A 26,909-nucleotide genomic window follows, 5' to 3' on the forward strand; every position below is an offset into this window, starting at 1 on the left:
GGTTCGTGGCTATCGAATATATATATATATATATATATATATATATATATATTTGTATTATTTTTTTTAACTTTGAGTTTAGTCAACGGCACAATTGTAACCACTACCGGACGAGAGTGATTGTGATGCACTAAATAGCCTTTCTGTATACTTTTCCAAGATTGACATTTGTCACACATTTGCGTCAATCAATCTCTCTCCCACGCATGCACGCACACACAAACATACATGCATGCACACATGTCACTCCAGTAATAAGAAAAAGAAATCATTCCCTCGTGTGCATGCAACGTTTTGAAAACAGGGAAATTTTTGATGCAATATTACTGCCTGAAAGGATACAAATCTGCTATTCCAACCCAATCCTTTTACTTACCCAAAAAAATAAACCCAATCGTTTCAACTGTGCAAGACATGGGAATGCCAATATCATTTGAATTCGATCAACTTCGATGAAGGTTTCCAAGACATGAGGGTCACAGACAATATCGAACTTCAATTAACCTTATGATATTCATCTTAAAAGAACTTCATCTCACAGCATTGGACATGATTATTGATATTTTAATCAACTTAGGAAACATGAATTTTCATATGGTTCTAGCAGATGTCATGAAAACAGCAAGTGCAACCTGCAAGAGAAAGCGAGAGGGAGAGAGTTCTCCAAGGCAAACTTAAAGAGGCTAGAGAAAGAGAGAGGGATAACTACCCAAGATGGAGAGGTTTGGACTGAGCCATTCGGCAGGAAGCTCATTGAGATGGCGCCGACGATATGTAGAACTTGGAGGAGACAGGAGGAACGAACAAGGATGTCTGAACAAGAGCTGGAAAGAGGTTCTTATGCGTGACAAAGGGAAAGAACCACAAATTGAAGAAAAGAACGAGAACTCTTCTCAGGACCGGGCCTTTCATATGAAGGGACCAGGAGTTGTTATACATCATACAGAATTGCCTCAATCTTGTCAAAGCTATGGAGGAAGTCAAGGTCATTGAGCTTGGGGATAAATGTTACGAACTTGCAGTAATACTCAAGAACCGTTTAGTTTGTTCTCTCAGCACTCCAATCAAAGATCTTAGCATGCTTCAAGATTGGGCACTCAAGACATGGGGCTGTAGTTTGGCTAGTAGAACTATAGCAGGAGGCCGAGCCCTAATCATCTTTGATAGAGAAGAAAATGTTAGACCTATGTCCAAGCAACATTTTTGGAGATTCAAAGGGGTCCTGATGAGTCTAGAGTGGTGGTCCCTTAAAGCAAACCCCTCCCTAAAACATCTGTCCTCTATTTGGTTGAGTATAGAAGGAATCCCCATTCATGCATGGACCACAGAAGTCCTTATTATCTTAGCGCTGAGGGCGGCAAACTTCTAGAGGTGGATTGGTTTACTTCTGCTGGACCGGTCTTAGGCAAGTTAAGGATGAAGGTACAGGGGATACAAGATGATCCCTAACTCCCTTATGTTAGAAGTCCTTGGAGATTATAATTCTCAGAGAGATATAGAGAGGGGGCATCCAGGGGGTCAAGCTGGGCTTCGAACTCGAGACCTTGATGCGCATGAACAACATGCTCCCAGGACAACATGTGAAGCCGTCAAGTCCTTGGAAAATATTATCATATTTCGATTATTACGGAGGAGAGCCCAGCCACTCTCATCCCATCCACCTCAAGCTCCATGGACTCAGTTGTGGACTCAGTTACTCAACCTGCCGACAATATCAAGAAACAAGTGGAGACTTCAGGGCAGCAACGGAGGATGGTTTCAAAAATGAGAGGAATATTATTCGAGGTGGTCAAAAACCAAAAATGCAAACCTATAGGCAAATTTGGAGGAGGAAGGACATTTGTTTAGAGCATGCCACTAGTTATGGCAGGAAAATGGTAAGCAGTTGAAGTTCAAACTCGAAGGACACCTCTCCCTCATCAGCTACCAGGCCAATGAAGATGCAACCTCTGCTGCTCGATTATGAGAGTGATATGATGAAATTTCAACCTCTATATTGGAGGTAGGTATGCCATGTTCTCAAAAACCACAAAGCTAATTCCTTGGAGACCACCATTGTCGCTTCCCATGTAGTAGACGTGTAGAGTTTGAAAAGACGGCTTCATCTGGCTCAACGATCGCCGTCCACACTACCCAACCGGCGGTGATGGAGACAAATGAAGGATCTTCTCAATCCATGATGCACTAGAAGTCGGCGGACACGATACGTTAGACAGAGGAGGCTGATAGCCAAGATGTCGAAAAGCTAAGCATGGCCCTCTGCACTCCCTCTTTCCCAAGTTATACAACCCGCCATATCATGCCTTTACGTGCAAATAGAATGTCTTTAAATGGAGGGTAGCGACAAGGGGATGCTCATGATCCTCTGGTTCTTTTTGTCTGGCCTTACCTTTTCATTCTTACACAACTTTTGCCTTCCACCCCAACCCTAAAGATTCCGACATGGCTCCCTAAAGGTTCACGATCTTCGAGTCCAATGACCAATCTGTCACCCATTGTAACCTTGCTCTGGTCCCAGCCCTCTCAGAGGGCACTAGTAAAATGTCATTATCTCAATGGAAAAAGTTGTAGTTGGGGAAAACTGACTCTCGAAACACCTTCGATGGCAGCGGCTGAGGAACATAAAGCCAGGGCCTTGCCTTTGGCCAATAATACCCATGCTCCTCCTATCCTCATCACAAAGTCCTTCGACTCCTCAAAGGAAGATATCTCTCCAAGATTTGCAAATTGTTTGAAAAAGGACAAGAGGGAGAGATGGTGGGGAAGGCCTAGGAGATGTTTGGTGCGATGCAGATCAAGTTGGGGTCTATCGAGGTTGTGGAAGAGGTGATTGGCATTGGGGAGTTGCCAGCTCCATCCCCTAACCCGAGACTGAGGAGGTTGAGATCGAGAATGCAGTGGGAGGCCGAAGAACTAGCACCCGAGCTACCTTTCAACCCACTTTATGCTGGCCCATCTAGGTTCACCAGAGGTGGTAGGGACTTCCGTCCCAAATGAAGCTACCATCCTGAAATGTTAAAGAGTTGGGGGAAAATAAGAAAGAAGGATTTTGCAGAAAATGGCACCAACTCATATGCCGCAAATCATTCTTCTTCAAGATACAAAGCCACCTTCCCCTGACATTCCTCTAATTAGAACTTTTTGGGGCTCTGGCCTGGTGGATTTCTATTTCTTTGCTTCAGCTAGCTTATCTGATGGCCTTTGACTATGTGGGACCTATCTGTTTTAGTGGGTTTTGTTTTTAATCTCTCGTTTAAATGTATCTCTGTTTTGTTTGATGGTCATGGATCATTTTCTTGGTGCTTGACAAATGTGTATGGGCCCAATGCTTTTATTGATAAGGATTCTTTTTTTGTTGCTTCATCGGATATTATTGTGACATCAAATGTGTCGTGGTGTGGGGCTGGGGATTTTAACCAAAGAAGAGGACCGCATGAATCATTAAGGGCAACAAGTCTAACAAATTATATGGTTGCATCTGATAATCTCATCAATACAAATGGCTTAATGATTTCAATCTAGTGGGGATGGACCAATAATTCCTCCGTAAATGTTTAAATTGGATCTATTCCTTGTCATAAATGGATGGAAGGCTTATTTTCCAAAATCTATGGTTCTAACTTTGCCTCATTCAGTATCTGACCATTTCCCTATCCTTTTTGGATAGGGAAGATATTTTTGGTCAATCCCCATTTTATTTTGAATTAATGTGGGTTGGAGAATACAGCTTAATGGAGGAGGTTTGGGCTGTTTGGAATAGCACTCAAACGGATGGATGGGCTGGGTATCGGATGCGGCGAAAATTGTAAGCCCTAAACATAGGTTAAAGCACTAGGGAAGGACTAAATTTGCGGATGTTGTTGGAAAGATTAAAAATACTTCTAATAGCATTGAAGAGCTTAGTCAAATGGAACATAATAATGGAGGGCTAAACGAAGAACAAATAAGCAAGAGAAAACTCGAAGGTTTTTAGAAAGCCTGCTGGAAGAGATCTTTTGGCATCAAAAAATCTAGATCTAAATAGATCAAAGAAGGGGACAATAATATTAAGTAATTCCATGCGATAACAAACAAAACGAGAAGAACAAACAGTTTCAGGGGCCCAATGCTACCAGGTGTGGAGCAAGAAGACATAAATGGAACTGGAAGTGGCCATTGTTCAGTTTTTCGTAAAGCATTCACTTCAGAGCCTAGACTGCCATGTCCATAAACAATCTCCCTTTCAAAAGACTCTCCAGAAATTCAGCCATGACCTTAGAAGAAGAATTTAGCTTGGAAGAAATTAAGAAAACAATTGGTAAAAAAAAAAACGAAATTAAATAAGCAATATTTGGTCTCCTTAGAGACAAGGCCCCGGGGCCAAATGGGTTCCCGATTGCTCACTTTCAAGGTTTCTGTGAGATTTCAAATATGATCTGATAGAATGGTTCCAACAATTTTACAATGATATGGTAGTCAATAAAGCCTTAAACTCCACTTTTATTGCTTTAATACCAAAAAAACAAAACCTCACTTCCTTGTCGGACATCAGACCTATTAACCTGTTTTTGGCTACTTCCAAAATATTGGCAAAGGTGCTTGGGAAATGTGTTGAATGAGGTTGCAGAAGTACTCCAAACAACTTTCATTAAAGACTCACAAATATTGGATGGGTGGAAAGAAAGATATCTTTCTTTTGGTGGGCGTATTTACTCTCATAAAACCCCCACGATCCAATCTCCCCATTTATTACTTGTCCTATTTTAGAGCTCTTGCATGAATAATTAAAAGGTTGGAGGCAACAATGAGAAACTTATTATGTAGTGGATCCCAAGATTGCAAAGAGTCCCACATGGTAAAATGGAGCACGCTACCTAAAAGAAAAGGTGGTTTGGGTTTCCGAAAACTTAATACAATAAGTGACGCAGTTCTTATTGGTGGATACTTGCCAATCACAATGGCTAGTAGCAGGGGGGACATAGTCACTGCAAATATAGATGAGATCAAAGCTGACTTATGACAAAATAACTGCCCAAAAATGCTTGGCCTCAATGGTATTGAAAGGAATTCAGTCAAATCCCTCTTCATTGCATATACTAGAATGTTGGTTGAAGATAGGGGAAACAAGCTTCTGGAACCCCGAGTGGCTTGGTAACTACATGTTCAAAGTTCAATTTCCAGAATCATATCAGAGACCCAGACAGAAAAATGCCCTTATCAAAGACATGGTCGGGGGAGAGGCTGACAGGATTATTTGGAATGTCTCCCTAGATGTACGAGGAGTTAGCCATAATGGAAAACCATTATCTTCTCTAATGGCAACAGTATGCGGCTTTTTCAAATTCTCAGAAAACAGGACTAGGTAATTTGGGAACCAGAGCCTAATGGGATACTCTCTATCAAATCTTTATACAGAGAAATCTCAAGGGATCGTTTTGTACAACATAACATGGCACTCCATAAATACTGGAACTGTAAGGTTCCACATAAAGCGAAAGGCTTCTTATGGTTGCTAGTCACAAAATAAAACTCTGGCCATGGATCAGCTCCGCAGAAGAGGGATGATAATCACAAATGTGTGCTTACTCTAGTAAAAGCAATGAAGAAATCAATGACCATAATTTCATTCATTGCCCCTTGACAAGAGAATTTTGGGATTGAGTCCTTGAAAAATCATAGCGGATCTTACCCACGGATATCACAACTCTATTGGACCGAGCATGGTCCTCCTTGTTTACTGCTACTGGCCTGGCCTAATCTTGTGGAGGATCTTTTGGCAGTGGCATTATGGAATCTATGGAAGGAAAGAAATCAGTGTTTGAAGGGAGATCCAGAGTTGTACCCCAGGTGTGCACAACAATAGCCTCCACATACATACAGTGGGCACAAGCACAATCCGATTTTCATTGACATTCCAAAGGAGCTCCATGTTCAAAATATTAAAGACTTGTCCTCTAAGAAATCACCTCAGTTTGTTCTCTACGAATTCACCTCAGTGGAAACCACCATTGGGTCAAACTGAATTTTGACGGCACTGTTAAGGGTGAAGAACAAATTGCAGGATATGATGGACTGCCGAGGGATAATAATGGAACCACCATATGGACCCACGAGGGTCGATTGCATAGATGTGGGATTAATGAGGCAGAACCACGGGCCCTAAAAGCGATGTTATCAAACTTGATACAAGGTATTTGAGGAATGTAGTTGAAGGAGACTCGACAAACGTGAACAATTGGTACAAATCCCCTGCACATCCACCATGGCAGTGGAGCTCCATTATGGACTACATCTTGTATGGTTTACGAAGGAGGAGGTTATATTTAACCATGTCCACAGAGGACACAATCAACAAGCAAACAGACTAGATAAAGCTGCAACTGGTGATTAGCATGTGCGTTGCCGGAGTTTGGCATCTTTCGGAGGCTGTATCACTTTTACATAATACTATCTCATTTGCTTTAATAGTCTGTTGTTTTTTCTTTTCCTGTTATCCATTGATGCACTTTATTTTTATTCTCTCAATGAGATGTTAAAGTTCAAACAAAAGAAATAATAATATAAAAAAAAACCTTTATTATTTTGTATATTGTATATCCAATACTATCTATAATAAAGTACAAAAAAACTCACAAGAGAGCATAATACAATTTTGACATTCTATATTCTTCTTATATCTTGAATGCAGAAGACAAACAAAAAGGAAACAACAGAATTTTTCGTGATTTTTTGCTGCTTATTCGAACAGGCATTTCATGCATGAATTGTCGAGGGGTATCAAAATAGAGACTTCGTGATTTTTGTTGCCTCATCTTTCCTTAAAAAATCTCAGCCACTTAGCTTCAAATCCTTGTTGATGACGATTTGAGGAGGATCTGATCTACAAGCTTATCGGACAATTTCCCAGTCGCCTATACAAGAAACTCAAAACCAGTCATTTGTTGTGCTCACTAATTCAGTAGGCAGTATGATTTTACCTGAACATGAATCTACTGAATAAATAGGAAATAAAAGATAAAAACCTGAAAGTGTCTCATATGCAAAATTGGTTCACAACCCAGATCAGCAACTGATCTCCCATGGAGTGTCCTCTCTTCAAATCGACTGGCTTTATAAGTGGAAAGGCTATTTTCAGTGTCAGGAAGCTGATGGCATATTCTTAGTAGTGAGCTCAGCGAATTCATCTGTTGTATCAGAAATAAACATATCACAATTAGAGATGTCTATGGACAAGGAAAACTTATTTTCAATGTTAGAAATTCCACACATTCGTGTTAAACCCTTAAGTGATAGTGAAACTGTTAAACTCTATTTTCTGGATGACAATTCAGCACTGGCTAGAACACGACATCTATGATCATGTCCCCACAAAAAGTCATGATACTAAGAATTACGGAATACAGAGAAAGAAATCATATTGTAATCCAATGGCTACAGAATAGTCAACAGTCTGATGGTGTCATCACCATGCATTGAGATGATGTATGGTGACTTGAGAGTGGGTCCCACCAGAAAAGGACATGACCCTAGTGGTGGATCTCATTGTCTCTCAATAGTTGTCCATAGTTTCATAGGAAGGTGACTACTCCAAAGGGTTATGTTTTCTCATTGTATAATTCACCAATGGAATATGCAATACTTCCCCATACCCACAAAGTACCAAAGTAGAGCTATATAAAAGTACAGGAACTAGTACTTCCATTTCCATAACTTGTTAAACTCGTGCAAGAAACTACATATAGCAGAATGAAACTGAAAAATGGACAGGAACTGATTACCTTCATATATGGACAAGAAGCGCAACCACCATGAATAGAACATCCTTCGCCAGCTTGCACTCCTGGTACAACGGATAATTTAACCAAATCGCTAGAATCTATTGAACTCAAACCACCAAATGAAGTCACTGTTTTTGTTACTGCATTGGAAGAGACAGGAAACACAATCTCAACATTGATATATGCACTTCCAGGGCGAGCTTTCCCTGAAATAAGCAACTTTCGAATGGCTGCAACTATAGCTGTAATCATCCCTGATTCTGTTCCCAAAACAAATTGGAGGCTTTCATCTGTGTTTCTCTCTATGGCCTCTTTTACTCGTTGAGTGATGAAATCTAAAATGTTTTGGGTGGAACCCACTACTCCCATCCCTCTTTTTTTGGCTTCCATGGCCAAGGAAAACATCTCTCCTGGGACTTCGAAATGAGCAGTTAAAAATGCATCACTGTACCCGTCTCGTATCCTTGCTACTACTTCGCTCCCAAAAAGGTCATGGACAATGCAGGTGCCATCCTGATTAAGAGAAAAGTACACAAAATATGACTGATGAAAAACAATTATAAAACAAATTGGTTAAAGAAAATTTGAGATCAATTACATTTACCTACAAGTATTTTGCTGTTAATTTAATCTTTTGCTGAAAACTTACAAAACCCCAGAATAAATACAATTTCCAAAAAAAATGTAAAGAAATACTGATGCAGCAGAGTCAATTTTTATATCTCCATGACAAGGAAGATCTGCAAAAAAAATTAAACTATTGCACGATCAAACTTTAGTTAATTGGCTCCAGTCAAGATTCTTCTGTAAGTCTCTTGAAACAGGTAAATTTGTGTGCTCCCAAAAGAGAGGACAATGAGTGGTGCCATAAAACATATTTTCTAGGTTCTAGAATATGTAGGAGGAGAAGTCCACAATGGAGTCCCATGTGTCTCACATAGTTGCGTGCTAGTTTCCTTGTAGGATTGCTTAATGCCCTTACATTTTTCATGAGAAACCCTTGCTATACTGACCATAAATGCCTTAAGATAAACTTATAACAGCAGAAAGACATATGAGGAAAGATACTTATAACATTCCGGCATGACAGAAGGGAAGAATTGCAGGTTTCTACTTCTTAGGGTTACAATGTTTAATACAAATAACCTTTTATATCATGTTATTTACTTTGAAATTCAATGCAGAAGATCTCGCACCTTACTGAACTGTCATATTCACATTTTACAGACTGAAGCAATCTATTAAGGAAAGCAAATAAAACTGAGAAACAATGATATGCTTGATCACAATTATCTTATCACCATACAACAAATAAAGCAAACAATCTGGTACAAAATGGGCTATGGAATCATGGACACTGCATATATTTCTTAATAAGGAGGAAAACATTTGGCTATATGACAACTCATTGTCCATGATTGTCTCATAAGTAGTTATTGTGCTCATTAGATAGGTGGTTTTGGTGTTCATACATCCTTGACAGTTTTGTACTGAAACAGATAAGGTTATTGGGTAAATGGGCTCAAAATGCTCAATACTGTATAAACCGCCTTCTCACATATAGAAGAAACCCCAGAATCAAGTAATATAAAAATTATCACGTAAATTCATAGCTCTTAATAACTTTATTCTTTCTTTTTTTTTGCTTGAGAAAACATCATTAAAATGATACAACCACTTTAAAAATAATTGGGTTAATCAAGTTAAGTGATTTGTCAAAAAGAAGGTTAATTTTAAAGAGATCATTTCTCTCCATTACCTCCACGACAAATTTGTTTAAAAAACCTAAATGCCCCAATTCTGGATTTAAAATCCGGAACAAACAGGGGCATAATAATTCTACTTAAGTGGGCCAATCCAAATGATGTAAATGGCCAAGCTAAATCCATGTTCTAAACCCCAGACCATGTTTTTTTAGTAAATTATCTTAATCCGAGTTTGGAACCTGGAAACATGTCATTTGACTTGACATATGTGGTCCAAGCCAAATAATAAAGCTGCCCTACTTGTTTAGGGGCTCAAACCCAGAACATATTTCGTTCCATGATAATTTCTTGTTCTGTTTCAGAATCTAGAACAAGCAGGAGCCTTTTGGTAATTTGGTCCCACTTGAGTTTAGGGATGCAAGTATGCCAGGTTTGGGCTGGTCTAAAGTCGATCTAGGCACAGCCTCTGACACATAAATTTGACCCGGGTCCGGGAGGGCACCAACATCTACATAGCCCAAGCCTGATTCTTCAACTCGCCCATGCAAATAAAATTAGGTACCTATTTTTATTACCTGCGCAGGTGTGGGTTGGGTGGTTAGCATGTTGGACTCTTATTGTCGCCTTATTCAGGTTTGATTCGTATGGTGCTAAAGTACCTTTTTGCAAACTATTTTGTAATAAGCCGCATACCAATTCGATTCCACCGCCAAAAATATAGGTGTTGCAAAAAACTTAAGTAGCTGCTATGTATTATATAATAACCACCACTTACTAGTTTGATTCCACTACCCAAATATAGGTGTATCCAAAAACTTAACTAGCTGCTAGCTCTTATTATAAAATCAAGCACCACCAAAGGCATGTTCATAAAAGATCACTTACTAATTTGATGAAGTCACTACAAATATAGGCATATTAAAAACTAAATTAACTACTAGCTCTTATATAATAAACTACTACCCATGGATGGATCAATAAATTAACTGTGTTTGGTTCTGCCACCTAAAACATGGGTGGATTGTTGATGACTAATTAGATGCACTGATACACATTAAATGAACCCATCAGCTATCATTTGATTCTTCCACCCTAAACTTAATTAGCTCATGTCTTAATGGGTCAACATTAAAACACAATGGGCTGGGCTGAGTCAGGCCTGCATGGACTGTTAACCCTAATAAGGTCCCGAGGGGCCTCACGTCTGAGGCCTAAGCCTGGCCCGCTTAAAAATGCGGGCCTAAGTTAGGGCCTAGGGCCTAGCATGGCCCAACAGTCCCTATAAAGGGACCTAGATGGGGCCTGTCTCGGGTAGGCCTTGCTCAGCCTGTTCAACCGGCCTAGCAAACTTGCAGCCCTACTTGTGTTATAGGCTAAATTACCAAGCTAGGCTAGCTTGTTCAGGGTTCCAAACCCTAAACAGGGGCCTTTAGGTATTTCTTAACAAATACTTGAGGAGGCACTTGAGTGAAACAATCTAACTAAGATAACCACTTTGTTAATAAATTTGTTGATTTGACCACCTTAATGAGTTCTGGAGGTGGTTTGACCATTTTTATGATATTTCCCATTTATACATAAATCTCAGTACTTTTAAAGTGAGAAATTATAAAATTACAAGGAAAAGAAGAAATTTGCAAGAGTAATAAGACATATGAAGTAAAAACAGCATCATATGCTTATCTGAAGGAAGGTTGGTGGTAGTTCTATACTGGATGTATATACATTGTAAAGATATGCAACATATATAACAAAAGAAAACTATTTCCTGAGTAGGCAGACTCTGGAGTCTGCCCTAGATTTCGAGCGATGTAGGACCCAAAACACATCCCAAATCACTAAAAGTAATCCCACCACCGATCCATGAGTTTCGAGCTCTGATGATCTTTGAAGAAATTAAATGAAGATACAAACGAAAAAAAGTACAAATAGACCATTTGTAGTACGTAATTTATTTATTTATCACAAACTAATGGTCAAAGTGGTCTAGATGATGGACCTGCAAATTTTTGGATCCAAAATCCATCTTCAAGATGGATATTGAGAGGGTAGACTCACTGTAACAGTTGCATCTCTGGATGCACCTATATCCTAGATAAGTTAATATGTAACATCGACAACAGTGCCATCAGAATAAAAAATTGATCCAATAGTTTAAGATTGAATTTGCCTACACATTTATACACAACCAGAAAGTTGACATATAGATCTCACAAACGGTATGTGATTTGTTCAAGGAACTTTAAACTCCACATAATTATAAAATGTATACTATTATTGATGAAAATGACTCACTTGATAGTAGTGAAGATGGGGTAATAATGATCTTATTGAGCTCCTATTGTGCAGCGGATGGATCTCGAAGATTTCTTCATTCGACATGTTGGACATTTGTTGAAATAACTCTGCTAAATTAGCACCCATGTACGAATCAGGGCCATACCAAATGTTCAAATTCGGAATCTGGGCAAATGCCTGTGTAACAATCCAAAACCATAGAATTAGAACAAGAAATGGGGAAAAAATAAAAGAAAAGAGCCCCTCATCATAAAGGTAGCAAACACTACCAAAGGAGGTATAAGAAGGATCAACTAAATGGAGATCCCTAGCTTAAAAAGACTATGATATGCTCCAATTTACTGACCTGTAGAACAGTTTGGACAACATTTGAGGAGGTACATGTAATTGTTGGCACAAGCTCATGGGATTTTGCCTTGGTGTTCAAGGAAGTATTGATGTAGATCACATGCAAAGAAGGAGGTGACCGTGAAGCCCCCTCTAGGAAGTTAGTGTAAGCAGGATTTTCTGCAGCTTCCGCCAATGAGCAGCCAATCTGTTCACTTGACATCCTGTACACACCAACCTGCAATCTGGCTTGTCAATTAAGGTATAAAGAAAAATAGTAAACATGAAAAATTTCTGCTTAAAAAGTTCTCATTGCTATATATTTCATGGATATGCTATTGAGGTTCCCGTTTTGGATTCCCTGACAAAAAGCATGCTGAGAATGCTGAGGAAAATTTCCCATCCCCTAACTAAATTTGTATAAAAAATTTATATGCACCATATTTATATCTGAAGAAGGGCCGTATGGTTGATTAATGCTGAACCTACATATTTCCCATTCCCTAAAAAGGTATGAACATGAATGTTTTGTATGAAGAAACTCCCATTATGAATTTTTACAATCCTGGAGTAAGTAACTACATCATTCATCTGCATCAAACTAGTAACTTAGTCATTCAAAATCATAGATTTACCTCACATATATGTTAAGGCATAATCAACATCAACTGCGAATGTGTTATACTGTGGTTACTCTGTAGTTCAAGTGGCAGTTACATGACATTCATGTACACATCATGTAATGATTATGCATAGCTTTCCAAAAGTGAGTTGATGGAGAAGAGAAGATGGGATGTTCAATAACAATACCTTCTCAAAGCCAGACTGATCAAGAATTGCCCGAACATTTTCAGACATGAAGTCAACACCCAGAACCGTGATAAATTTGCATCCATCCTTAGCCATTTTTACAGCTGTATCAGCCATAACCAAGGAATCAGATATGCGGATATGCGGCCATTGCTGTGCTGCTGCAGTTAAGACACCTTGGACCTCTGGATCCATATAAAAGTGTGCAACAATTCCAATCTTCTTCTCTGTTAAAACTTCTACAAGTTCTTGAACCTTCAAGTCATCGGGGGATAAAAACTTTGCCTGCAAATACACTATAATGCAACTCAGATGCCCCATTGAGCCAATATGTGGATATGAAAGATATAGCACATTAAATAGTAGGGCCTGTCTGCAATTAGCTGCAATCAGCCCAGGAAATATTATCATGTATGATTTGTTTGTGTAACAGTTATGTTTCAATTACACCATGGCCTGTCTGTAATTGTCTGCAATCAGCCCAGGAATATTATTATGTATGATTTGTTTGTGTAACAGTTATGAGTACACCATGAAACTATTCAGGGATCAAGTACAAGAAAATCACAATAAGGAAAAAATAAGGATAATCATAACAATTAAGATAATCATCATCATCACTCAAGCCTTATCCCAACGATTTGGGGGCGGTTACGAATCATGTTATGCCAATCTACTTTATCCAGGCCTATACCCTCAATTAGACCGTAAATCACCATATTTTTTTTTATTACTTCTATCCATGTCCTTTGGGGCCTTCCCCTTGCCCTTTTATAGCTTTCCACTTAAATCAAATCATCCCTCCTAACTGGTGTTATTCTAGGTCGAAGCTGCACATAACCAGACCACCTAAGTCTACTTTCCGTCATTTTATTGCCTATTGGAGCTACCTCTAAGTTTCCTCAGCTGTACTCATTCCGAATTCTATCCTTTGTAATCTTGGCACTCATCCATCTCAACATCCTCATCTTAGCTGCACTCTGTCATAACTGACTCAGTCTTGGGAACCTAAGAAGTCCCAATACGAGTCTTTTTTTTTTTTTTGACACTAAACATCAACTACCATGTATGTACAGCTCAAAATAGGTGGATTTGGCCTTTGGTTTGGTAACTAGGATTTAAGTGCCAGAGCACAACCATCATGGATTCAAATACCAGTTTATCCTATTAAAACAAGGCTCATAATTCCTAACTACCAAACAAGTTCTTGGAACACTAGCTGTAGTGTATAGAAAACCTAAATGGATTACACATGATCATGGTTCCTTTTAGAAGAAGCATGAATTATCACAGAGTCAAACACCGACTTGTACATGCGTGAATCAGCACAAAGCAAAGGAAAAAACTATTATCACATCAGGAAAGAGGTGAAAGCTCGGTAACCAGTGTGTATAGTATCATATTTCTGCTTTTACTTCAAAGGAAAGTGTTCATCAAACCTTGAGAAACATTGCACAAAAGGTTTTGCAACAATTAAATGTGATGAAAAATGAAGCATTATAAATGAAATATCAAAAAGTAGTTGCAAGTTAGTAGGGAACTACACTCCATGTTGCTCTTGAAAAGACATGGTAGAAGACCAATAACAAAAGAATCCTGAACATATTTGCCAGCGCATGAATGCATTTGGGAAATGACCTATAGTACAGGGGGCATGCTTCATCGAAGGGGGATTATTTAGGTTCTAGAAACTCCAAAAGAAAATGGAATATGAAATGCCAAGAAAATAATTGTGAATTGTGTCCTCTCAAATAGTGCAACCAAAACGAAGATAATGAAAAGGGGATTCTTTGTAAGACTCAAAATAAATGCAAGGGGAAGCATGTTTATGCAATTTTGTAAATGGGGTGATAGAAGTTAAAGAGAAAGGTTTTGGAAGAAAGGAGCCTCCCATCTGTTAACAAGTTTAACCTGCCTTTATGTTAGAAACAAAGGGTTTTGACAAGGATTATTCAATGGCAAAGTTTATGAAACAAAAGTATGATTCCTGTCTTGCATTCTTTAGAATTCTGATGCAGATATTAGCACCAAAATTTACATAAGATCCATTATCAATGACTACAAATAAAATCAACTAATGACATTGAGAGCAAACAGCTCCACAACAATACATGTTCCTCAAAATTGCTTTCATTTCCATGTCTTTTTTAGTAGGAATTTTAACCAATAGATAACAAATAACCAAAGTCTCATAAAACTCATCTTAAAATCCACATATATCTTCCATCACAAGAGCACATCATTCATCTCCAGAAACTTCTACAGCCTCAGATATGAGCCATTGAAATATGAAATCCAAACTTCCATTTCATAAAAAAAAGGCAAGGTTCACGGGCTAACCTGAGCTTCAGCGTAGCTCCCTTGTGGGTGAATCTCATCAGAAGCCACAACCAAAGAAGGGAAAGGCTCAACAAAGGGCCTCCCATCTCTCTCTGCAACAAGAGCCCTGGTCTTCTTCTGCATACTAAGCAACACATTATGCCATGTATTCACCCTTGAATGAGCTCGGCCAGCCAAACCCACATTCAAAGAGGCCAAATCCTCCGTCTTCAAACGAAGAACCTCGTCAGGAAAAGCTCCATCGAGAACATGAATTAAGCAAGCGCAAAAACCCCTTGTTATCTCTGAATCACTATCGGCAAAAAACCTCATCTTCCCACCTTCTTCCATTTCAGCTTTTAACCACACTTGAGCTGTGCACCCCATTACTCGATTATTCTTAATTTTATCAGAATCATTGAGATGGGGCAAGAAAGAAGCATAGTGAAGAAGCCTCTTAACCCTTTCCACTGGTTCCACCAGGCCTTCAAACTCAGAAACAAGCCTTTGGAGCTCACAATAAGGAAGGTCTTCAGAAACACAATAATTTGAAACATTAGTAGGCCTCTCCGCTAGAGCACAGCACGCGATGAGGGGGCGTCCTCGAAAGCTCTCTATCGGCTTGCAAAATCCTCCGTGTTTGTGATGATCAAGCTCCATTTTTGAAGAAATATGGAGTGGTTTGAGCCCAATGGCTTGAACAGAGAAGTGGGTTTGCTTCATCTGTAGGAAAGATGATGACCCATGTAAGGAGTTTGGCTGTGGTAACTTACCAGTGAAGTGAGAGGAGCCTCTAGTGGTAGTAGCCATGGATGCACAGTCCATCTCCCTTCCTTTATTGGTGTTAGCCTTGCTGGGTTGCTGAAAGCAAGACTAGTAGCCTACCAGAAAGAAAACAATTCCATGAGATTTAAAGAACTTGTGAGAGAGAGAGAGAGGAAGAAAACAAAACTACAGAGAGGAGAACTTGCAGAAAGAGTGGAATAAATGTCAACTGGAAGATCCTTGAATTGCGTGCTTTGTTAGAGAGAGAGAGAGAGGGAGGCGACCTAAATCTAAAGGAGGTGCGAGAAACGAGGTTAGCACAGGGCCCAAATCCTAGGAATTGACACAAGATTCGGGATTGAAAACATCAACCAAATATCAATTCTTTTTTCTTTTGGTGAACGGTAATGTAATATCAAATCTTCTTCCACATTGTTGCTGGAAAAAAATTAAAAACATCTTAAACTAAGGGTTGTTTAGATAGATAAGTAATTATTTGTTAAATGTGAGAAACATTCATAGAAAGAGAAGAAAAATAACAATTTTTGAGGTCGTACATGACGTATTCATTGAGAAATATTAGCATATGAAAAGGGCAAACAAAAGGACACTAGAAAAAAATTGTAAAAAATGAAAAGAACAGGGATTTACGGGGGTGTTTAAAGTTGAAACCACAGTTAGCAAATCGCCGTGGCGATTTTGTAAAAAATTAGGCTTTTTATGGAAACAGCTTTAAACAACGACTTTTTGCACAAAGTCAGGCAAAAAATAGCGTAGTTTTCATAAAACCGTTTAAAAGGCTCTTTTTTCATAATACGATTTAAATCAGGCAAAAATATCGTGTCTTTTTTTACCCATAATTTTTTTTTTTGAAAGATCTTTTTTTTCCTGTTTTGTGTATTGCAGACATTGCTACTTTCATGCCTTTTGAAAAAAATATTATTTCAAAAAAAAAAACCTAAAATAGAAACTTTTATCCCCACTATGTTCTTCAAAGCCACAGTTGCAGATTTCATTTGTTATTATGGAAAATCATTGTGTAAATGAATACTGTTTATAACAAATCATTTTGTAAAGTAAATCATTGTATAAAGAAATCATACACATGCAGATTTCTGTGATTATTTGTGATAATTGTTTTTATGAAAATCCTGTTTATGGTACAAATTAGAGATCAAAACATAGTCTTTTACTGATGAATGAGAAACAGAGAGTGTAAAGCCCATGACCTCTTTCTTCTTCCTTCTTCTTTTGTCTATAAACCCTAATGGCTATGAGCTCAGCCCTATTTCCTTCTCTTCCTTCTTCCTTCTTCTCTCTTCTCTTCCTGCTTCCTTCTCTCTCTAAACCGTAAACATAGAGATGTGAATCTCAAATTTCTACGAGCCTCCAATCAAATAAAGAAATTTATAAAACTTTAACCATAGTTATAGATAGAGTGACCATAGTCACTATAGTTAAATCAAATAAAGAAATTTATAAAACTTTAACCATAGTTATAGATAGAGTGACCATAGTCACTATAGTTAAATCATTGTAATGAGAAAACAAAAATCGTGTATCTGTTTTCGAACCTTTTAAGCAGGGATGTTTAAGTATTTAATGAATAAGTTTATATAGTATATTTGTCATCATACCATAGTTAAAGTATTTTAATGAATAACTTTATATAATATATTTGTTTTCGATATATAATAAGCGGGTATAATATTTCTTAAAGTATTTAATGGGTTGATTTATATGGTATATTTTTTTTGGTATATACTAGTTAATTATGTATTTAATATTGGATGATTGGATAAGAGTAACGAAGCACTTAAACTAACTGACTTAATTATATTAGTCTAATAAAGTTTTTATAGATGAATTAGTAATTGATGGCTTTAACATAATTTTTTTTTTTTAGAATTTCAAAATTTCTAATATTATAAATTTATCCAATTTTTTTAGCCTAATCCGATATATTAACGATATCTTTATATGAAGTATTTTTGCTCATCTGTATTTTTTACCTGATTTTTTCATCCAATTTTTTTAAATAATACGATTTGTTTCCGATTTTATAGTAAGCCGATTTATTGATAGTCCCCGTAACTATGGTTAGAAACTAGATCCTTCGAATAAGTCAAATTTGTGGGATCGTTGTCACCAAAGTCGCTCGAAATGTGGAGAAAATTTCAGATTTTTGGGGCCACAATCTGTCCTAAACTCTCTTTGTCTCTGGACTTTTTATATTCAAAGGTAGATGCGCCACAAAAATTTTTAATCACAAACTCACAATCAAAATTGTACTATTAGTTGACCCCCATATAGTAGGAAAAAGGCTCTACCATAATGAATCAAATTTTTACTCTTATCTCTTGTGAACCTCCTTGTGAAATGCATGCTACAATACATTAGTCATTTTTATTTCTTGCTGGATGATCATTTAAAGAACAACAATAATAACAAAAAAAAAAAAAAAAACCTAAAGGAAAAAGTTTATATAAGGTGTGAACCTTATATTGTAGGAGTAGGATGCACTTAAAAAACCCATTGGAGAAGGATGTTCTTATGCTAGAAAGCATCAGCTCATCTTCGAGATTTTTAGATAAAAAAAACATGGGGTTTCTAATCCTAAAATTAGTTCATCTTTTAATATATTATTTGGGCCGTCCATTTTAAAGATTTTCAAATGTTTATAGATCTGCTTGATGGTCACTATTTCTGAAACTTTAAATTTCATAACTAAAAACAATAATAGATTTTCATATCATCGCAAGGCTTTATGGGTCAAAATTGAATTTTTAACATAGTTTTGAAGTGCACCTTACTTCAATAGTATAAAGTTGACACCTTTATAGCTAGGGTAGGGTTTAACCTCAAACCTAAAGATATTTGGGTCCAAAAGTTGGATCTATAACTGTACCCGTAGGGTCCAGGTTTTGATAAGCTCTATAGCTACTTTTACTATGAGCTACTTTTTTTATAGCCTACAACAATGAACAATAGAAAACCAATTTTTGAGGAGTTAACAATTAAAGAGTTATAGCCTACAACAATGAACAATAGAAAACCAATTTTTGAGGAGTTAACAATTAAAGAGAGAGAGCTATGACCCCAAAAAACGAAGAGAAGGAGAATTATAGAGAGGAAGGATTGGGATGGGGTTTGAACCTTTAAGAATCAAAAGAAGACGAAAAGTACTCATATGATATTAAAGTTGGGGATTAAATCTTAGAGTAAACTAAAATTAAGGGTTCACGTAGCCGTCAGGTCAAGTATAATATGAACCCTACCCAATGCTATTCGGTAACTTCTATTAGATCCGGACCCACTCCTATTTATAGCATAGGGGTTCCTGATGGGGTTCGTATCTGTTGTAATGGCAACGTTGCTTTTTCTGCCAGATACGGTTAAAAGGAGCTCGTGAAATAAAAAAATCCTTCCTCGAGAAAACCGTTGGTAAAGATTCAGTGTACTGCTTTGAGCCTTTTGATTTGATGTGCTATGTACCACGTATCTTTGTCGAACAGATAAATACAGCATGGCTTTTCACGAGGCCTTAATGAATACATATACTGTTTTCAGGTCAAGGCTAAAATAAATAAATAAATCTTACAGGTATTTGTAAATTATTACCCCACTAAGAGAAAATAAATAAATAAATCTTACAGGTATTTGTAAATTAAAACCCCATAACGTTGAAGGGCTCGATGAGAAAGTCAAAGGTGCAATAGATTAGCTTTCAAAGATGGTTGGTCAAAAAAAGGGAACGCATTTGGGTATTTTAAAAAAGGGAAAGAGCAAAAGTAGTAGTGAGACAAAGCATACATGGAATTGGTGTCTCCTATGATGACCCTATTCTCATTCTCACTAACTCATGAAATTTTTTGAGTATTTTTAAGTCAATATGACAAGAAACGAGGATTAAATATGAATATAGGAAAAGGCTCAAGATGTGGCGGGCCGTCGGAGGCACTTGTTACAGCGATAGATATTGGATTCGAAACTGGGAAATTGTTTCATGCGCTCTAGACTGCATTTCTACACTATGCGGTATAGAGATATAAAGTATCCATCTTAATAGATGGTCCATTTAAAAACAAGAGTAATTAACTGTTCAAATATTTTATTAATATAATTATTATTTTTAATTTTTAATAATTATTATTTTTAATTTGTAATTTTTTTGACATCCGTCTCATGTTTGATGCATGAGGAGATGCACATGATGTGGTGAGTCGGCTGGCTCACCAAGACATTGTAAAGTGAAGCTGAATTTATTTAAGGGTACGGTTTGTATAGAGCCTTGGCTCTAAACAATCAAATTAGAGCCTACCTTCAAATAATGTCGAGAAATATGGTTTCAATACTGGAAATCTTTTTGATAGCCTTAAACTATATTTTCATCTTTTATTTATAAAGTTTAAAGCTTCAAAAATAGTATAGATCGAGAGATCTATGAAAACTTGAAAATCTTGAAAATTGACGGTCCAAAAATGAGTTACAAATTACACTATCCATGCATCTTGATGCCGAGGTGATCAATTTGAGGATTTTTTAGCATCAAAACAACCTCTTCTAGTAAAATTTTGAGGTAGGCTCTAATTTGATTGTTTAGAGCCTCGGCTCCATATAAACGTTTCCCTTTATTTAAAGTTGTGGTTTGTATAGAACCAAGGCTCTAGACAATCAAAGTAAAATACACCTTAATAGTGTTGAGAAATGTAGTTTCAATACCGAAAATCTTTGTGATAGCCTTAACATATATTTTTATTTTTAATTATAAAATTTAAAACTTCAAAAATAATGTAGATCCAGCAGACCTATGAAATTTTAAAATATTGAAAATTGACGGTCCAAAAATGCTTTACAAGATGTGTATTTCCAAAAACTTGAAATCTATTTCTTTTCTCATGTCCATGCATCTTGATGTCGAGATGATCAATTTGAGGATATTTGAGCATCTAAACAACTTCTTCTAGTGGCATGTTCGAGGTGAGCTCTTATTTGATTGTTTAAAGCCTACTCTATAAAAAGGTTTTCCTTTGTTTAAGGGAGGTTTGTATAAGGTGTCAAACCTTATACTATTGCAGTAAGGCGCACCTTAAAACTATGTTGAAAATGCAATTTCAGTACTGCAAAAGCCTTTGCGATGATATGAAAATATATTGTTGCCCCCCATTATGAAATTTAAAGTTCCAGAAATGGTGATGATCAAGCAATTCTATAAATATTTGAAAATGGACGGTCTAGATAATATATTAGAAGATGAACTACTTTTAGGACTAAAAATCCCCCATGTTTTATGTCTATTAATCTCTAGGTCGAGATGATTGATTTGAGAGTTTTCTATCATAGAAACAACCATCTGGGTTTTTTCGGTGCACCTTACTTGTACCGTATAAGGTTCACCTTATATAAACTTTTTTGTACTTTCAATCTTATAAAGAATATCTTGGTTAGACTATTTTTCTAGGGTGGCAATGGGCCAGGTGGTCCAGCCCAGACCTAAAAAAGTTAGGGCCAAAGCCACAAAAAATAGCCCTAGACTAGGGCCGTGCAAGGCATGGGCCTGGGCCATACACGGTTCGGCTCAGCTCAGCTGGGCCCTTTTTTTTCCCTTTTATTTTTTGCCTTTATTTTTCCTTGATTCTATATGGCCCAGCTAAGCAGTACTGATGGGTCCAGGGTCAAGCGTCGTCTGGTTTGATGGGGGCTATAGGTCCAGGTTAGGGCCTGGGATGACCCTGCCCAAAGCAAGGGCCAATGCCAACTCTTCTTCTCAGTTCTAACCATCCTTAGAGAGCATGGTAGTCATAATTTTCATCATTTTCCAAGATGGGTGGCCCCTTCACAGCCTAACTATTTATTTCCATGGACTTTATATAAGATTGTCCCATTCGGAACAAGGAGTAGGCTTTTTCACCTTTTCCTTTTTCATTTTCATTTTCGCATATGATGCCCCACGTATGGTCAAAGGCATTGTCAAGCTATTCATTCTCTACCTTGAAATGAAACTTCCCGTAAAATATTTAAATTTTCCAATTTAAATGATCAGGAACAACTGTGACCTAGTGACAAGACAATTCATTCCAAAAGCACAAAAACCTCAAATTTTGTTCTCAAAAGGGGAATTTTTTTTTTTTTTTTTTTTGTTGCCCCTTCTTCAAACGCTGCAAAAGATTTAATTCCGAGCTTGATAATTAACTTTTACAACAAATTAAGTTTCAAGTTTCTTTAACAATGAAATGACGTTTCTTATAAAAAATCCAATTATCGCATAAAGTTTCCCATAGTAATTATACCAGGAACGACAAACGCAGAGAAAATGTTCAGTGAACTCAGTAGAGAGCGAGAGAGATGTTAAAATGAACTTAATAGAGAGAGATGTTAAATGAAATTAATAAAGTAATGTTATATAGAGATATAAATGATCACAAGCGTAGTAAAACGTTCGAGTGTGCATGTGTATGTGTGTGCGTGTGCGAGAGAGACGCTTACGAAAAGCGGAACGCAAATCATACATCCATGGAAAAAAATTGAAGAACAAACTTTCAAAGAGAGCAACAAAAAAGACACGATCAATATCTGGTAAAAAAGACCGAAGTGCTCTGACTGTCTCGATAAAAGGCATCGGATCTTTGAACTTGCCCAGCCCCGCCTGACCCGACCCTAAATCCCAGGGTGTGGGCCACAAAATATATCCCAAGAGTAGGGTCAGGCTCAGCCTGGCCAGACCCTTTTTTATTTATTTTTTGATTAGTTTTCTTTTATTTTATTTAGTCCCGCCTCATTCGGTGCCAATAAGGCTAGGGTACACCCAAATAAGGACTAGGGCTGGGCTAGGGCATGGTGGCCCGGTCCAGGCCGGGCGCGTTGCCAGCTCTTGTTTTGACTTCTAACCAGTGTTTGCAAAATCCGGTTAACCGGATATGGAGCCAGGAGCGGTTAAAACCAGAACAAAAATGGGTCAAAACCACCCAATTTTTTTTTTAAAAAAAAGAACAAAAAAACATAGATTTAGTGTACATTATCTTACGAAAAAGTATATGATGAAACCATTTACCTTTGATATTAAGTGGTCACAATTAATCTTGGCCATTGGATGTGAAATTGGGTGGCTGCATTTATTTCATTAATCAAGCTCAAGTTCAAAAAGAAAATTTTTCGAACTTTGTAATGCATATAAGCTATCATATTTCACACCTGATGGTTATAATTAATTGTGACGTTCATGTACCAAAGGCAAATGGCCTTATTATATACAATTCCTTATATTATTACCTACATTTATTTTAAAAAAAAAAAATTGAAACAGTTTTTTTATATAAATTAATATATAAATACTTGTCATTCACGAATTCCAAGTTCCTCTAGTAATTGTATCCCGCAATCCTACCCAAAAAAAAAAAAAAAAACTCTTTACTTTCCAACCATTTCAAAATGCCGGTTAGGTTACTTCTTCAACCTCTTTATCTTGTATTCTAGCTTAATGCTAAATCAGAGCTTATTTTCTTTATGACTTCATAATCTGCTTATCACCAACACGTACACTAGAAATATCAGTCAACATGCTATTTTTGTTTTTGCTACAAAACATATTCCCGTCCAAGGCTCTAAAAAAAAATACAGTTGATTATAACAATAAAAAAACCTTGATAGAAAAATGAAAAAAAAGAAAAGAAAAACAAAACAAAAACGGAGAAGAACTAAACACATACGATACAATGATGTAGTGTTTCATTAAACAAAAGGCAATTAAATTCTTTTCATGCACTTAAAAACCAAAATGTACCATTTCTATCATTACAAATTGAACTATATCATGCACTTAAAAAAAACATAATTAAAAAAATCGAGCTAAAGATTGAGTGACATTGTCATGTACTTTTTTTTTTGTTAGAAAAATATAACATTGAAAAAAGAAAAATTGATCTTTTTGTCATATTCATAAAAAAAAAAAAATTTTAGCAAAAAATAATAATTTTATCAAAAAAATAATTTTATTAAGCAAAATAGACAAATACTTCCCATATTCATCAAAAACATAATTTTATTAAGAAAAATAAATTTTTTTTAGAAAAATCGATTTCTAAAAAACCCCTAAAATCGAGCAACATTTTGAGTAAGAAACGAACCTCAATGTTCGGATAATAGAACAAATCACACACATGCATTGCAAAAGGCTTAGATAATCTTTCAAACACACCAAATCTTATAAAAAAATATTCGGTATGTTTTATTTAATTGAAAAAATGGAGCAAATTTCAGATCTATGAAATTTTCACGACATTGTGCAAAAACAAAATTCATATAAAAAAATGTACTCAATCATAACTAAACATACCTATTTTATTTGTAAGATGAGGCCTTGATGATCAAAATCCACAACGCAATTCGATAAAAAACGACCATTAAATTGATCAGAAATATGTTTTTTGGATCGAACACATGTTATTTGAGTAGAGTGTTTCGAGCCAAAATCAACTTACAATCTTTCATTGTACGAACAAATTGAAACACAGATCTTGTAAATGTTTCGAATATCTATCAAACCCCTCAAATTTCATCAACAACCATTTGGTATTGAAGAGATTATTAAAAAAATGGTTGGAAATTTTCAAAACCCGATAAAATCAGCCATTTCAATCCAAAGAAACTCTTTCTTTTTCGATGTTTCAATCCAAATTCATAATTTCTTGTTATATACACATTAGATAATGATTTACAGCAATAATGCATGAAAAAAAAAGCAAAAAAATTTCAAGAAAACGAATCAAAAAATAGTAGAAAACATGATTCACAGGTGCCTACTACAAATAACGGCCACCATTGGAAAATAACGCCCGTAATTTATACATGACCGTTATTTGTAAAAATCGCATATATAACGGCTAACTGGACCGGTTAGCAGAAAGCCGGTCAGTTAGATGGAAAGATGGCCGGTTTGTATGTATTCCAACCGGTTTTGGTCCAAATGTTTTTGGGGAGTTTAATATGCATATTAGAACTCCCCAAACGAAGTCGGGACCCTAGCAGTTCCCATCTAACCGGTCGGTTTTTCTAACCCACGTTCTAACCTTACTCATAAAACGTGGCCGTCGTAACAAATAAAAATACAGGACAATTTTCGTCATTTCCAAGATGGAGTGCCCATTTCCACCCTAACTATTTATTTCCACGGACTTTATGTAAGAAAGGCCCATTCCTGTCCCATTCGGAAAGAGGAGTAAGCTTTTCGAGCTTTTCCTTTTAGAGGAGTTGGCCCACCTATGGTCCAAGCCAGGCGATTCATTCTGAACCTTAAAAATAACTCAGCTATCAAATCTCCACTAAAATATTGAAAACTTAGAATTCAAATGAGGAGGACCAACTGCGATCCAGTAATAGATAAAATTCATTCCAAAAGCACAAAAAACCTCATATTTTGTTAAGCGATTTTTTTTTTCCCCTTCTTCAAACGCTGCAAAAGATTTAATTCCAAGCTTGATAATTAGCTTTCTTCCCCAATTAAATTCCAATTTTACTTAACAAAAGAATGAAACTTCTTATGAAAATTCCAATTCTAGCAGAAAATTGGCGTAGCATCGTAATTCCACTGGATCCCCAAGCTCAGAGAGAGAGAGAGAAGTTAAACTCAACGGAGAGCGAGATAGAGTGCAGACAGATGTTAAAATGAACTCAACAGAATGCGAAAGAGAGTTGTTAAATGAAATTAGTAGAGAGAGTAATGTTAGAGAGAGATGAACACAACACACAAGCAGCGTCACTCAAAGAGTAAAACAGTATCAGAGAGATGATTCGGAAAACGAAAAGCGGCGAGTAGGGAAAACAGATCGTGCATCTGCCGAGTAAAATTCATCATTTCCAATAGGAAGAAATTGAAGGACTAAATTCCAAAACGAGCAACCAAAAGACAAGGATCATACCTTATAAAAGAGATTGATGTGCTCTCTTAATCACTGTTTCTCAATTTACAGAGAGGCATGCGATAGCTGAACTTCGAATCCTAGAGAGAGAAATAACACTGTTAAGAAACAAAGAGAGAGAATCACACTTGAACTTTTTCTCTAAGCTTTCCTTCGCTTTTTCCTGCACACTTCACATTTATAGCGTAATTTTCTGGCCGTAACTAGCTCGCACTTTACTCCTTTGTCAAAAGACGTAGACCGGTCGTTGAAAAGAAAAAGGTCGATGGGAGGGGGAATTGCTCGATGTTTAGGCACCAAGGTTAGAGAGTCAGTCCTCTAGACCTATTTTACGTTCTTTTGCCACGTGTGCGTTCTATCTTTGGTATGGTGCCCACTTAATTTTTGTTTGTAGGAGCTTTTTTTGTGTCAGAAAACTTTCTAAAAATTCTTTCTTCAATCTTAGTTATAAAATTTAAATTTTAGAAATGACGCAAATCAAGTGGATAATATTAATTTTTTAAAAAAATAGACAAGTCTATGAGATTGTTTTTTTTTTTTTTCTCTCTCTCTAGATCCATTTATTTTTAAGTTGAGATGATGAACTAGAAAGCTTTTCAACTTTAAAAAGCTCTTTTCTATTGAATTTTTAGTATGCTCCTTACCATTATAATATATGGTTGCAATCTTATATAAACATTTTCCTTTATCTTTTTTCTATAATATAGGGTTACAACCAATGTAGAAAAAAATGAGGTGGCTCAAATTCTAACCGCCTAGTTAGATTGGAACATGCAAGTTCAGATTTTGGTGAACTGCCTCGATACAAAAAAATATATATATATATATATATATATAATTTTAAAAAATAAGGGATTTTGTTTGTAATGTAATTTTTTAATGCTTTTCATCATTTTTTATATTTTTCTATCTTTTTGGAAGATTTCAAAAATACCCCTGGATACAAATTCTTTAAAATCCATTATTTTCATTAATTTGTAACTTTTATTTGGTGTGCTTTGCATAATTATACT

At 36.6% G+C, this 26,909-nt stretch overlaps 1 protein-coding gene and 1 long non-coding RNA gene across 3 annotated transcripts; both read right to left on the reverse strand.

Annotated features, from left to right (window-relative positions):
• Window positions 1-478: 478 nt before the first annotated feature.
• Window positions 479-3,130, reverse strand: LOC148781810 (uncharacterized). The gene is made up of 2 exons (XR_016056815.1): window positions 1,811-3,130; window positions 479-1,702 (listed from the first exon to the last, which is right to left on the reverse strand). It is a non-coding gene; the product is annotated as an uncharacterized LOC148781810 (long non-coding RNA).
• Window positions 3,131-6,532: 3,402 nt separating this feature from the next.
• On the reverse strand, window positions 6,533-26,048 carry QS (quinolinate synthase). 2 transcript variants are annotated; one of them, XM_088868640.1, is made up of 9 exons: window positions 25,897-26,048; window positions 17,212-17,325; window positions 15,239-16,098; window positions 12,899-13,183; window positions 12,108-12,326; window positions 11,759-11,938; window positions 7,758-8,270; window positions 7,002-7,163; window positions 6,533-6,890 (listed from the first exon to the last, which is right to left on the reverse strand). In XM_088868640.1, the coding sequence occupies exons 3-9, from the start codon at window positions 16,040-16,042 to the stop codon at window positions 6,822-6,824; spliced, it is 2,232 nt and encodes a 743-aa protein (XP_088724766.1). In that variant the 5' UTR covers window positions 16,043-16,098; window positions 17,212-17,325; window positions 25,897-26,048; the 3' UTR covers window positions 6,533-6,821. The 2 variants fall into 2 exon arrangements, with proteins under 2 accessions (XP_088724766.1, XP_006853026.1); XM_006852964.4 differs by lacking the exon at window positions 17,212-17,325.
• Window positions 26,049-26,909: the final 861 nt, after the last annotated feature.

Source organism: Amborella trichopoda, chromosome 6, assembly GCF_054954075.1.
Source record: "Amborella trichopoda isolate Santa Cruz 75 chromosome 6, AtrichopodaSantaCruz75HAP2 v2.0, whole genome shotgun sequence".
In the NCBI taxonomy this organism is placed as follows: domain Eukaryota; kingdom Viridiplantae; phylum Streptophyta; class Magnoliopsida; order Amborellales; family Amborellaceae; genus Amborella; species Amborella trichopoda.